Raw genomic sequence first — 14,572 nt, 5'->3', positions numbered from 1 at the left:
TTTCATCACTTGCACCCCAAACATGTCTTGGCGGCTGTTTTTTTCTGCTATATCCTCAGGGCTTTATGTGATCCCCAACCCATATCTGAGGCACCTTTAGCTGTGCATAACTCCTTTCTGCCTTATTCTAAAATCATCTAGGCCAGGGGTAGGCAACCTCGGCTCTTTTATGACTCATGGACTTCAACTCCCAGAATTTCTGAGTCAGCTAACTCAGGAATTCTGGGAGTTGAAGTCCACGAATCATAAAAGAGCTGAGGTTGCCTATCCCTGATCTAGGCCATATAAAATCCATTAAGCTTTGTCACCCATTACCTTGGAGGGGAATTGTGTGTGAGTGATTGGGAACAGAGAGAATAGAGACCTGATCAGAATCAACAATGGGGGATAGTCAATTCCATACTAAAGCAGTTTTCTATCTATTCCAAAGATGACTGGAGAGGCCCTTGAACATCTATGGAACTGATTCTGGTGAGAAAAGAGTAGGATGAAATGGGCCTGTTCTTGCAGAAGGTCACAAACATTGTGGCATACAAAATTTACCAGTAGGGCTGTTTGGGACTTTCTTCCACATGGTGCAAGCTTAAAAAGGAACCCCCCCCCCCATAGTACCAGCAACCTTTTGGAGGCCATGCAGCTCCTATTCTGCTATTCTCCAGGAAAAGCTCATAGCTGGAGAGGGGGTTACTTTGCAAGCCCATTATCTTACAGTGAGCAAGTGAGCTAGCCAAGCAAGCAAAATGGAAATGATTCTTAGCAATACAAATAGGGCAGATATATAGATCCAAGTTAAATCTGATTGCAGTGAAATCACAAATATTGCAGCGCTGAGAAGCTGGTATTTATTTCGTTCTCCTTTCTTATATGTGTTTTGCTTGATTCAGCTATATAATCTGGGACAGATATTTAGGTCAGAGTTTTCGAAGTGACCACTCTCTTGTCCATTTCAATTATTGTTACTGACCAAGTTTGTAGACTGCCCTGTGCTCTTCCACTAAATATCAAGTCAGCTTCATCAAGTTCCATATGTCCACCTTTGATCTCTTCATCATCTCTTTTTGTACCTGTCCTCGAGTTTATTATTTTAAAATCTGGAGCTCAATCTGCTTTGTGAACACATTTCTTTGGTCAGGCAAGTGTGGACTCTTCTACAATTCTACAATCACTGGTGAAAAATCTGAGAAAGGAACTCTGCTCACATACTATTTGCTTAATAATAACAAACCTGTTCTGGGATTGAGCTTTAGCACAAAAACACTTCCCGGTGAGCTCTTGTCTTATTTTCTTTCCCTTCCAAGCTGTTAAGTTCTCCGTTATTTCAACTAAAGGCTTGCTGTGTACTGGGTGCCTGTGGAGAAGGCCTGATATCTCATTCATGAATATTGGAAACTGGCTTTCATTCATGTCCTTGCAGCCTCACATGCTGAGATCCATAACTTCAACTTAGCTATGAAATGTGCTCCTCCACAAGTGGATAAGAATAGCTCCACCTCAGTCCATCTCAATGGAAGCTGCCCAGATTTTTGTCTCACTGTGGGGAGGGGGATGGAAACTGCATGGTTGCAGTTCCTTCAGCAGACCTTAGCACTCACACATTTCTGTGGAAAGACCACCACATGCTTAGCCAGCTGGGGGAGCACCCAGTTGTACAAGCCAGTCAGCTGTCCCCGACTGGGTTTTTGTCATTAGGTATTGGTGAGAACTGAAGAGAAAGCCCGTGCTTCCAAGATCTTACCTCTGCCTTCTCTTTTAGGGGAAAAAGAGGCAGTGATATTTATCAGCAATCATTTTATCTTTATCTTTCTCTTTATTAGACATATATACCGCCCTTCTCCTGTAGGACTCAGGGAGGTTCACAAGGTTTTTAAAATAACAATACAAAAATTACAAAAATTAAGAACAGTTAAAATAATTACATTTAGACCTTGAATAAATATAAAACCCCAATTAAAATCCAATTAAAACCCCAATTAATATTCTCAGTCCAGGCCAGAAAGCTCAAAGAGCCAAGTCTTCAGGTCCCGGGTGGAATGAGCGAAGGTCAGGGGCAGTCCTAAGCTCTACGGGCAGCTGGTTCCAAAGGGCTGGCGCACCTACAGAGAAGGCCCTCCCCCTGGGTATTGTCCGCAGGCAATCTTTTACCCTGAGAAGACCCTCCCTGTGGGAGCGCACAGGACGAAGGGAGCTTGATGCCGGCAGCAGGTGTTCCATCAGATATCCCGGACCCAAGCCATTTAGGGCTTTATAGGTCATCACCAGCACCTTGAATCTGTGCAGGGCATATTCATTTCTAAATAATAACAACAATTCATATAAATCATATAAATCAGAATGGAAGCCCAAGCCTGCCTTCTTTGAAATGGAATTCAATTCCATTTAGTGGGGTTACTTTTGAGCTGACCTACCTGGGGTTCCCGCTGTAGGATTCATTTCCTATGAGTGACGTCTGCACTGGAGGATGGAATTATTATACACGGTTACAGGAAAGCAAGAAAACAACAAACTACAGCCGTTAACCCAGATTGTCAAAGCTTCTGCTTGCCTTGAAACATCCAACATTACAGAACATTTTAGATATTGATGAAAACGCAAGGGGGGGGAGGGACTCGTCCAATTTGGAATAATTCTATTTAAAAAACAGCAAAGTCGATGTCTTCATAATGGTATTTAAAACGGGTGCGTCGGGCGGTTTTTAAAGGACTGACAGTTGCTGAAATCCCTCGGCTTTCCCTCCCCCTAACAAACTTACGCACAGACAGAAGAACTCACAGCCTGAAACACAAACGCGCGTGCGGTAGTTACAAATCGCCTACACGCGCGCGCGCGCGCGCACACACACACACACACACACACACATCCCTAGCATCTCTACCAACGTTCTTTTTACCCGCATTCAAAATATTTCCTCTCTTGCCCCCCCACCCCTCCCCTCCCCGGTACAATTCCGTCTTCTGCCCAACCGCCGAGCTTGATCGTCTTAACGGAGCCATGCCGAGAGCTATTTTGCGAGCCATTTAGCCAAATACACTACCGCGGCGGTGCAATCTCTGCTCCGGCTTTATGAGAAAGAGGGGTGAGGAGGGCGGGAGAACAACGGTCGATGCCCGCCCGCCCCTCCCCTTTGGACGCCTTCATTCATTCTGCTGCACGAATTCCAGCACACATCGCCTCAAGGCAGAAGAGAAGGCGCGTGCCGCCGCCGCCGCCGCCGCAGCTTTGTAGCTCTTCACCTCCCCTCCCCTCGCCGCCCTCATTTTGTTCAGTGCTCAGCTCTCGCCGGGTAACGCAGCCGCCGTCGCCGGCAGGAGCAGTTAGCTAGTCAGCGGGGCTCGACGCCCGTCCCCGGAGAATCCGCGGCAACTCCGCTTGGGTATTTGGGGAGCGGAGGGACGGGCAGAAGTCCGCAAGAAACACCCGGAAAACGGGAAGCAAAGGGTGCGTGTGTGTGTCTCTCTGTGTGTGTGTCTGTGTGTTTGCGCGCGCGCTCGCGCCGAATGTTGACACGCCGAAGTCAAATCGAGAAAGGAGGGAGACGAGCTTGCAGAGGGCAGTGGAAGAGGCCGATCGCTAGCAAAATAAAGAGGGAACGGAGCGAAAGAGCCGAGCGCCGGCCAGCAAGAGGCGCAGCTCAACGCTGAGTTTCTCCAGTCGGCGGAGCGCCCTGGAAGGGCTTCGGATGCACCGCCCGAAGGGGTTAATTAACGCCTTGCAGCCAGCTTTGGTACCTTCTCGGGACGTGGGCATTAGTGGCTTAAGAGTTCTCACCGCCTCTACGAGAAAGGGAAGATTGCGGCATGAGGCATAAGTAGCGCCAAAAAGTTCCTTTTGGGGAGGGGAGGGGAGGGGGTGGAAAGGTGAGACTACCGGATCATGGCAAACCCCGCCGGCTTAGACTTTGCTGCAGTGGAAGGCTTCCTAGACAGACACCCGGAGCTGGTGGAGAAGTGGCTTCAGAGGAGAACCGCCCTCCTTAGCAAAGGAGCGCCTGACTTTGGCGACGGTGGGGCGGAAAAGCAGCTCAGCGGACATCCCAACGGCCTCTCGCCGCGGAGCAGCCCCTCGTCCGCAGCCCCCCCTGGCCTGGAGCCGACGGGCGGCGGCGGCGGCGGGCTGCCGCACCGAGCGTCCCAGAAAGAGCTGAGGAAAAGTTTCGCGCGCTCCAAGGCCATCCACGTCAACCTGACTTACGACGAGCACCTCCACGCCCGGGCTCAGGAGCCGCTGAGCAGCGCCAGGAGAAGGGCGCTGCTGAGGAAGGCCAGCTCCCTGCCGCCCACCACGGCGCACCTGCTCAGCGCTCTGCTCGAGTCCCGGGTCAACCTGCCCCAGTACCCTCCCACCGCCCTGGACTACAAGCGCTACTTGAAGCAGCACAACGAGCGGCAGTTCTTTCTGGAGCTCGTCAAGGACATTTCCAACGACTTGGACCTCAGCGCCCTCAGCTACAAGATCCTCGTCTTCGTCTGCCTTATGGTGGACGCCGAGAGGGGTTCTCTTTTCCTGGTGGAAGGCGCCGGGGGAAAGAAGAGCTTGGTCTCCAGGGTCTTCGACGTGCACGGCGGCGCCCCGGTGCTGCCTTGCTACAGCACGGAGAACTCCGCCGAGATGCAGCAGCTCTGGGGTAAAGGCGTCGTCGGTTATGTGGCCGAGCACGGCCGGACCGTCAACGTGCCCGACGCTTACCAGGTACGGCTTGCCGTTCGAGCAGACCTTTTTTTGGCGCGATTCGCCGCACGCGGTCTTAACGCTAGCAGAATAACTTGATAAAACTTAAAGGTCTCCAGTGAGACGGTTAAAAATAAAACAAAACCGACCGACCGACCGGCAACACCGAAACAAAATCCTGCTCGAATTCATTCGGTACCTATCCAGAACGGCACCGTGGGAAGAAATCTGTTTAGGTCAGGGGTCTTCAAACTTGGCCCTCTTATGACTTGTGGACTTCAACTCCCAGAATTCCTCAGCCAGCATGGCTGGCTGAGGAATTCTGGGAGTTGAAGTCCACAAGTCATAAAAGGGCCAAGTTTGAAGACCCCTGGTTTAGGTGAAAGCGTTATGTCTTGCAGAAATCGAGGAGGTCTCCCCTGGTGCCGGTTATTTCTGTTCTCCATATTTTATGGCGAGTTAGGTGGGGGAGAGAGAAATTTCATATTTATGTTTTAAGTATGCGTTCGTGTATCAATACAACTTGCTGTCAGAGAAGGGTGTTTGCCATCAGACTAGCCAAAAGAGGGTCCTTGTCCCTCTATGTATGTGTGTGTGTGTGTGTGAGAGAGAGAGAGAAAAATATCCAGGGGTTTTGTTGTGTTTGCCATCAAGAGTAACCAAAACAGAGTGAGTGGTCCCTTTGTGCAAGTGTGTGTGTCTGCGATTAAAGGATTCAGATGAATGAGATTCAGATGGCAGCAGTTGTGTAATGATTTATGGCCAAAGAATCCTGTAGATCAGGGGTGTCAAACTCAATTTCATTGAGGGCCGCATCAGCATTGCGGTTGCCCTCAAGGGGCCGGGTGGGTATGGCCTACTGGGTGGGCATGGCCAGCTGTACATCGTTCGCATCAAGGGTGCCTATGGGGGCCTGGGCAGGAGTGGGACAGATCTGAGGGTCTCTGGCAGAAGGAGGGTCTCTGGGCCAGGGCCAAGGCAGTGGGGGCCGTTCCCTCACTTGCCAGGACGGCTTCGCGGGCCACATGAAACCACTCTGTGGACCGGATCTGCCCCCCCCCCCCCGCCTTGTGTTTGACATGTCTGCTGTAGATTAAACTAAAGTCTCAGATAAGTCATGCTTATTTTTTCCTCAGTGGCCAATCAGAGGTGGAAGCAAAACACAAGTAGTCCATTTTATTCTTAAACAATTAGAGAAGTTTATTCTTGCTTTGTTTGCTAAACTTAATAGGTTTCTTGATTAATAATCATTACAGTCTTATCATCCCTCAAAGAAGTAAATGTTGGATCTCTAGGTATAGTAATCTTGGACCCATGAAGGTGCCTATCAGTGTATCCAAAGCAAACCACAATGTTGCCAAAAGGACAACATGCATGTAATAATCATTATGTAAAAATAAAAGGCTCAGTTTGCCCTAGCTGTAGGGATGGGATAGTTTGGCCGGTATATGGCATGTAAAGGGCACATCATGGATTTATATAAAAGCATTTTGGTTTTGACCGTTTTATTTTTAATATTGCTAGGTATCATTCCAAAATAATTTGGAAAAGATGCGTTGGAAAATAGAGGAGTGTAAACATAGAACTCTTGTCTATAGGCATCTAGAAGAAACAAGGGACAAAATATCAATTGCAGCTTAAGCTCTACTGTTACATGCAGCATCATGATGCAAATATGAAAGGTTGGAGTTCATGTCTTGATGTCACAATGCAAAGGTAGTGTTCTCAACATCAACATGATCAACAGCATCAGGAGCAGATATCTGTGTCCTTGAGAGTAACTTTTTAAAGCAGCCATCTCTATTCCCAGGATCACATGCTGCTCTCTGCAGCTAACAGATCCCGGGGAAAAGATTTGACTGCTTTAAAGAGGTGCAGATAAATTCACACACCCCTTTTGAAATTGAATCCAAAACATTGCACGTTTTAATCCTTGGTTTAATGCTTCTTAACATGGTATTTGCTTTTTTAAAATGCTTTGTACATTATGTAGATGTTTTCATTGACCCTGTGAATTCTTGTCAAATTAGTCATTGCCAGAATTTAATAATCCTCCTGGATATTTGTACAGACAAATCCACTTGTAGAAAGAAAAACAGGTTTCCTTTATGTGGTTGACATAGGGACCGATTACTAAAGACATTATTAGGTGGAAGTGCCTAGATTAGTATATAGGGCAGTGCTAGTAAATATGAGAAGCCCGCTCAGTTGATCCTCCTTAGCAGGAAAAAAGACAGTCTTGTAAAGGGAAATTATTATACCATACCTCTAGAATTATAATTGGCAATAAATTAAATCTGATCAATGAAAACACTTTTTTATGTAGAACAGACAAGATAGTTGGCTAGAATAAGTGGCTTTTATGTAGATTACCCTTATAGTAATGGGACTGGAGGGGCTAGATCTTGATTTTTCTGTAAATCACCATCCAGAACACATTGTTTTAATTTTGGCTTCTTATTGTTTAGTAATATATATTAAGTCATTTTCACTCCCAAATATAGTTTGTTTTCATAAATGCAGATAGTGTAAATTTAATTGATTATGTGCCGTTAAGTCGTTTCTAACTTAGCAATCATACAGCTACATTTTCTCCATGATGATCTATTCTTGACCTGTTCTTTCAGGTCTTCCAATGGTGTACTCATCACCATTGTAACTGAGTCCATCCACCTTGATGCTGGTTAACCTTCTTCTCTTTCCTTCTATCTCCCCCAGTATTAGAGTGTTCACCAGAGAGCTAGATCTTGGCACAATGTGTCCAAAGTAGAATGATTTGAGCTTAGTCATTTAGTCCTCGAGTAAGAACTCTGGGTTCATTTGTTCAATGGTGTATTTGTTTTCTTGGTTGTACTTGTAAATTTAGACTTATTAGTTAGAAGCAGGGCTTTTTTCCTCATAGAACGCTCAGAACGGAGTTGCGGCACCTTTTTTGAATGGAACCTTGTAGGGTAGGCAAGGCGGGTTGTATGACGTGTGAGTTCCGGCACCTTTTTCTTTTACAAAAAAGCACTGGTTAGAAGGCTGACTAGTCTGTGAAATTACTTGTATAAAGCTAGCTGTTCCTATTCTGAGTACAATTTTAACAGATAAAATTGTGGGAAGCAATATGAAACTTAAAACACATTGATTTACTGACTGATAGTCTCACTGTGAATGTAGGCGCTCCTGCTTTAAGAGACAGAAGGGAACAGATGGATTACAAAATACTTGTGATTAAGATCTGGGGCAAGTTACAATATTTATTAAATCTGTTCTGCCGTCTGTTCATTTTTTATAAGGTCAATGGTTAGGTCTTGGCTTTTCATCTAATAGAATAAGGTCATTGATTTAACCCAACCCTATAGCACACTCTCTGTGTTACTCTTGTTTTGGAACTATATCAAGACTCATTTGTCTCTAATTATTCACCTGCTTCTACACAAAGAGCTGTGGTCTTAGATCTTAGTCAGAGATTCACTGTGGAAGGAAACTGCTGTATATGATAATTTATCAAAGCTGCTTTCTTCTCCTGAAAGTTGAGTGCTTGATCAATTTTACAGCTTTTTTCTCCTTGCTAAAAGTAAACCTGTGGATTTACTTCTGTGCCGATTGTTTGCAACAAGTAGCATTATGTTTATTAAAAAGTGTTTGGTTTGACTAAAGAGGACAAATACTGCTAGGTCAAGCAAATATGAGCTTTCCAATCATAAAGAGTATGGAATTACTCTACATCAGGGAAAGGAATTTTGCTCAAAAATTTTCTGTTCCACTAAACATAGCTGGGTTCCAATAATAACACGTTGATTACAATAGCAAAAGAAAGACCAAATTTGGATCTTTATTGTGGACATTGTTTCCATCCAAACATCAGTGTACTCACTTCTTATATGTCACACTACATCTCTATTGTGATTAGTGTACTACTTCTTTGCAGGTAACCAGATAGTGCCTGGTTTGCAAAAATCTAACCCAACTTAGTGTCCTTTCAGTGCATTGTTGTTGCCCAGCGCGTATGGAGGACTGAGTTATTAGTAATGTTAGTAAGTAAATTTCTACCATGGGGCACTTATAGGTACTGACACAATTGAGTACAACAGCTAAAAGACAGAAAATAACTAAACTTAATAGGCAAATACCAAAATACTTTACTGAGATGACAGAAGTCTAATGCTAATGTATAGGATTGGTATGCCTAGTCCAGTGATAATAGTAAATAGTAAATAGTAATAGTAATATGATCAGTAAATAGAAACCAAGTTTCAGTTTTTACAAGAGAAATTCAGCAATTTAGGAATATTTTGTTTTGAGAAGAAAAAAGTGGAAAAAGAAATTATCATAGGCATCTGTTCCTAAACACTGTTAAGTCAGACGGGTAAAACGTCTTGTGAAATCGTCCTACAAGTTTCACCCTTATGTATTGTAGGGTAACTATCAATCCTCAACATGCAGAGTTTCCATTGTGATACGTATTTTGTCACTTGCCCCTTATCTTCTGTAGTCACTTATGGACATGACATCATAGAAAATAAAAACTATTATCTATTGCTTCAGAATATAGGAAATAAAACAATAGATTTAAGTTACAGGGAAGGAGATTTTTTTAATGTTGGAGGAGATAATATTCAAATATTTGGAGCAGTTAATAAGGAAAGAGCAGGAAATAAAATAATTACCTTGGAGAGGTAGTAGGTTCCATTTTATTGAATGTAGTCAGATGGAACTAGTCAATTTTGTCTCATAGATGCCTTCTTTTAAATTTCTGCACTTTGATAGACAGTTGGTTTTAATGGACCCTTTCAAACCGTTACATTCCACAAATTTAATTTTAACTCCCATTTTTCCTACTATTAGTTCTGTAGAGCTACCAGCAAAGAGTTTGTTTTTTGTACCTCTTTGCTGCCATTGCCACCCACAGATTTCCAGTCAAAAATGATAGGTTTTTCCCCCCCCAGAAAAGAAATTAAGTTAAATGACAGAATAGTTGTGTAGTGATGCTCTGAGATATTATGAATTCTTTGTCTGAAGGCATCTTTAGCACCTACAAGAATAAGAATTAACCATTTACCTTATAGGTAGTTTCTAGCCAGCTCACACTTATTCTCAGTACACTTAAGGGATAAATGAAATATTAAAAGAATCACAGATTTGAAGAAGTCTCAGAATCTCAGAGTGGTCAGTGAAAGAAACCAGTTTTTTTATTGAGTTTGTTTGAATATTGTTATGAATCTAACCCTATGTTGTTACTCTGAAGGAATTTTATAAAATTTGACACTTTCCTCTCCTACTTCACATCTACATGGAACTGCTAGGAAAGTTCAGCCAGGGACTTGGGTTTAGGTGTCATCAATATGATACATCCAGTGGTGGGATTCAAATATGTGAACAACTTGTTCTCTGTGTGGATGCCGCTTCCGGAAGTCCATTCTGGGCCTGGGCAACAAAAAATTAGCTACTAGTTCTGCCAAACTGGTGTGAACTGGCTGAATCCCACCACTGGATACATCTCAGCCCTTGGTCATCCAAGTGATACTGTTATGTATCCAAGTGCACGCATCTGCATAGCAACAGCCTGGATGGTTTTGGCGGGAAACCTAGGGCCAACCCCATTGGCTAGCCGCCTTCCTGGCCAGGTATATAAGGAGGCCAGGTAGCCCTTATTCTCCAGTACGAACCTCCCCCCCCACAATAAAGAGCTGAACACGTACTCCGGCTGGCGTCTCTTCCTTGCGTTGGACCCACTACATTACAGATACTTTCAAGTGTTTCGTCTCAGTATCTGTAGACTATGAGGATCTGTATAAAGAGGAATAGGTTTAATCATAATCCTGATGAAACTGAGTAGCAGTTCTACAGGTTTTTCATCTTCTAGATGAGGGCATTCTCCCTAATCAGAAACGTTATGCAATCTGAGGCTCCTCATGGAATCATAGTTCCAGCTTGAGGGGTAGGTGACAGTCGTGGTTAGGAGGGCTGTTGCACATATCCTTCTTGTGTGCTAATTGTAACTGTCCCTGGAGGCATTGCTCATGGTCATCTGTACTTCGGTGTACTCTTGTTTGAATTAATGTAACATGCTCTACATGAAGCTGCATTTGAGGACAACTCGGAAGCTATGGCTAGTCCAGGATACAGCAGCATGAGTAGTTTTGAGTGTGCCTCGGTATATCTGTGTAGCACCACTCCTGCATGAATTGCATTGGCAAATATATTTTGCCTTCTCCAGGAGGCTATCTTGTTTTTTTCTTTGTCTTCTTTGAACTTCTTTTTTTAAAAATAGAAGCCAGCATTGTATTTAACCCTCCCTGGAACCTAAATTTATCCTATCTATCACATGTATAATGTTATGCACAATGTTTCTGAGGGTCATTTTGATTTTTTCCACTGCATTACATTTCTTCTTACTCAGTTTTTCATATATTCTTGACAGGATTTGCCATCAGAGTGATAGATAATATGAGGCTCAAGGCTCTGTGAAGCACATGGTATATTAGCCTAATATTTTATGACGTGCCAGAAAGGACAAAAGAAAGAATGAACACACAAAGATTCAAAATCAAGAGAGCAGAAACTATTATGTCAGAATACACCTTGGTTCAGTCTTTTGCAAATGTTTATCCTGGAGGAAACCTTGAAATATAATGTTCTGTTCTCAAGAAATCTCTGCATAAAAAAATATCTCTACAGCTAGCATTGCAGTGTATTAAGTTTAAAAAGCATTGTTTAAAAAGCAATGTGTTTTTTTTTTTATAAACTCTCACAGAACCCCTAGTGAAGCAGTGAAAGCCTGCCTTCGCCTTGGTCTAACGCAGTTCTACTCTGATAAATTATTAAGAATTTTATGCTCGATGCCCTTGCTCATTGTAGTAAGTTTCATTTGATCTAATGTACTCCTGGAAAAGCCAATATATTTCTATGCGCCCTGCATTTCACATATGAATGGTGTTTTCAGATAATCAAAGAAAAGGCTTTATTTTTTGTCAACTGGCAATTTTTAGTATGCCATAATTTTATATTCTAGCCCAGAGGTCCCCAACCTTTTGGGCACCAGGGACCAGTTCCGTGGAGAGAGCTTTTTCCGCGGACCACAGGGGGCATGGTTTTGTGTGCTGCCTGCATGTCGTGGATGGGGCTTTGCTTGTTTGTGTGGCCTGGTTCCTGGCATGCCGCAGCCCGGTACTGGTCTATGGACCAGGGGTTGGAGACCCCTGTTCTAGCCTCTTAACAGATTTAGTAGAACTGACAGTTATCTAAACAAGAGGAAATATTGTGTACAAAAAATGACGAGGTTTAGTTTAGAAGGACTCTTTAGTATTGAACAAACACAAATGAGCAAGAGATATTGCCATTTAGATTATTGTTAATCTCATATTAAAAATTAATAGCAATTGTTATTTTTTTCAAATATCCTTTAGTACTGAACACAGCTAATTGCTTATCCATGAAATGAATACATAATCAGAATAACAGATAGATATGGGGAAAATGTTTTAATATTTTCATTTATTTTCCATGAAGTGTAGAAGAATAATGACACTGAAAATAAAGCTCAGATATTTTGGAAGAACAAACTTTTCAGCATTGCTGATACCTAAAGACATATTGGCAAAAATAAAAAATCCCAAATTCTATCTTCTGCCCAGGATAGTTATTTAAATTTAAACTTTAAATACGCCTCATAATGTAAATATGTTTTAGGATGATAAGTTTAGAATAATAGAGTATATTATCTTCTATTGATAAGATAATATTAATGTTGAATATTTAGTATTCCACAGAAAAATTGACAGACTTGGACACATTTTCCCATTTTTAAACCATCTGTTTTTCTTCCTCAAATCCTGATGAGTTTGGCACTGAAACCATCACAGGTTTTACACTTGATTCAGTTAGATTTGGATTATATTTCTGCTGGCATATGAAATTGTTTCAGACAGGTGAAATAAAGTGTACAAAAATATTCATGGCAAAAGGATCTCTTTATGTACATATTTTATGCCTTTAACTGCTAGAAAGCAGATCATTTGTCAATCAATATAAATATCAATTGATCCCAGATCATTAAAGTGATTACTAATCAAGAGAAAACTCTTTGGAAACTATTTGATACTGATCTCATAATAAGGAGCATAAAACTCCTGGAATCTTATGTTTGGTGTTTCTTTCCTTTAGGAGCTTGATTTACTACATATACCCAGCCTAAGTCAGTGGTTCTTAAACTGTTTGACCCAATTAATATTTTCTTGGTCTAAAATAAGGTTATTATGCCCACAAAAATACCCAGACTGTTATTTCATGCCATATCTTCATGGCAGGAATCCGAAATGAGATTCTTGACTCACTAAAAAGCAATTACAAATTGCCCCATTACTCTCACAGTATGCCCAAATTATACCCCTGGGGGGAATTACATCCCAGTTTAAGGACCACTAACCTAAATTGTTAATTTACCAATACATTTTATACATAGTGTAGTAGTCTAACATGCATGTCTGTAGAATTATAAAATGGATTGGACTACACACCACACAATTTGAGCAATTTTGTTTAAAGTAATAATAAACCTTTTACTCACCTGCTTTTTGCTAGAAAACCTGGTTTACAATAGTGGGCAAAGAAAATGAAATGTTTTTTGTGTCATTGGTCCACTTCTTCCACATATCATTCCTCCTGTCCACTCATGAAATTTCAGAGTGGAGTTTGAATGACTTTATTAAATCTGGGTCACATGTCTGTGGATGTACACACCTCTATTGCTTCTGATTGCCAGTAAGCATAAGTAGTTTCAATTTGGCCTTGATGCTGTTTGTTGCTGGTACTTATGAGAGACAATATTGTTTAGCCAACAGTAAAGCTGGATTATATTTTCTATTGTTATTTTTGCCATATGAAGCCATGAAATTAATATTGTGTCACTGTTTTTATCTTAGCAGATGTGCTTTATAGTAAGATTGGCAATTAAACCTGTAGTGTTGGGTTAAAACAAAATGGCTCACCCATTTTACTTTCTTAGAAGGGGTGATGAATTACAACTGCTGTTCCATTTTTTTTTAAAAAAACACCTAAGTTTGAACTGAACTACTATTGTTGGAATAGGGCGTCTCTTAATGGAGTTGTAGCTCCTCCTTTCTATTTAAAACATTATTGCAAAGGTTGTTACTAACATGGATGTTTCATAATAGCTCACATTATTCCTAGTTGCATTCTTCTAATTATATCTTGACACAGGAAGTGTGGGTACCTGTAAAATCTTAACAAAGCTTTTGAAATTCAGTGATTCTGAAGCAGATTTACACTTTTTAGATTTGTCTTCTCCAATCTGGTCATTGAAATTATGGGGACTGATCCAACATTTCTAAAGAGTTTCAGATTGGGAAGGTTATTTAAAAGATATTCTTTGTTCAACAGAGTATTACCTTAGGTTTCAACATTTACTGCTTTTTAAATTGTATTTGTGTCAGGTAGAACTTAAACCAGAATGTTTTAATTTTATACAAGGGAGAGAGCAAGAAACTGAAAAAAAACAGCAATTCATAGGAAATGGCTTTTAAAAAGTAGGGAAAGGAAAAAAAACATTCTGTAAATACAGTATTTATCCATTGTGGATAAAACATTCTTTTTCTCCCCAAGCAACATGGGTATCCTAAAGGGCTATGAAATAAATATTCTGTGTGTCAGTATAAGCCAGGTCAGGAAACAAATATGTAGTACAAGACATATTAACTCTCCAATTTATTGAAACAGACTACAACAACATAAACCTTGAAAAAGCTTGACATTTTCCTTTCCTTTCCTCTTATTCCAAAGAAAGTCAAGATTCTGTATTGCACTTTTCTGTTTTCCTGAACTAAGTTTGTGTTTTACTAATGGTGGCTGCATATTTTCTTCTCGACCATCTTAGTTTTCCTCTGCAAAATTTCTTCAAACA

At 41.7% G+C, this 14,572-nt stretch overlaps 1 protein-coding gene across 1 annotated transcript in view; it reads left to right on the top strand.

Moving 5' to 3' along the window:
- Positions 1-3,870: 3,870 nt before the first annotated feature.
- The window catches only part of PDE11A (phosphodiesterase 11A), a gene marked incomplete at both ends in the record, with an annotated part of 193,273 nt that continues 182,571 nt past the window's right edge, over positions 3,871-14,572 (top strand). The window contains one exon of the mRNA XM_081340237.1: positions 3,871-4,686. Coding sequence (XP_081196363.1) covers positions 3,871-4,686 — 816 coding nt within the window. The remainder of the gene's footprint in view (positions 4,687-14,572) is intronic.

Source organism: Vipera berus (assembly GCF_964194415.1).
Source record: "Vipera berus genome assembly, chromosome: 1".
Lineage (NCBI taxonomy): Eukaryota > Metazoa > Chordata > Lepidosauria > Squamata > Viperidae > Vipera > Vipera berus.
This window is presented reverse-complemented; position numbering and strand designations above follow the sequence as displayed.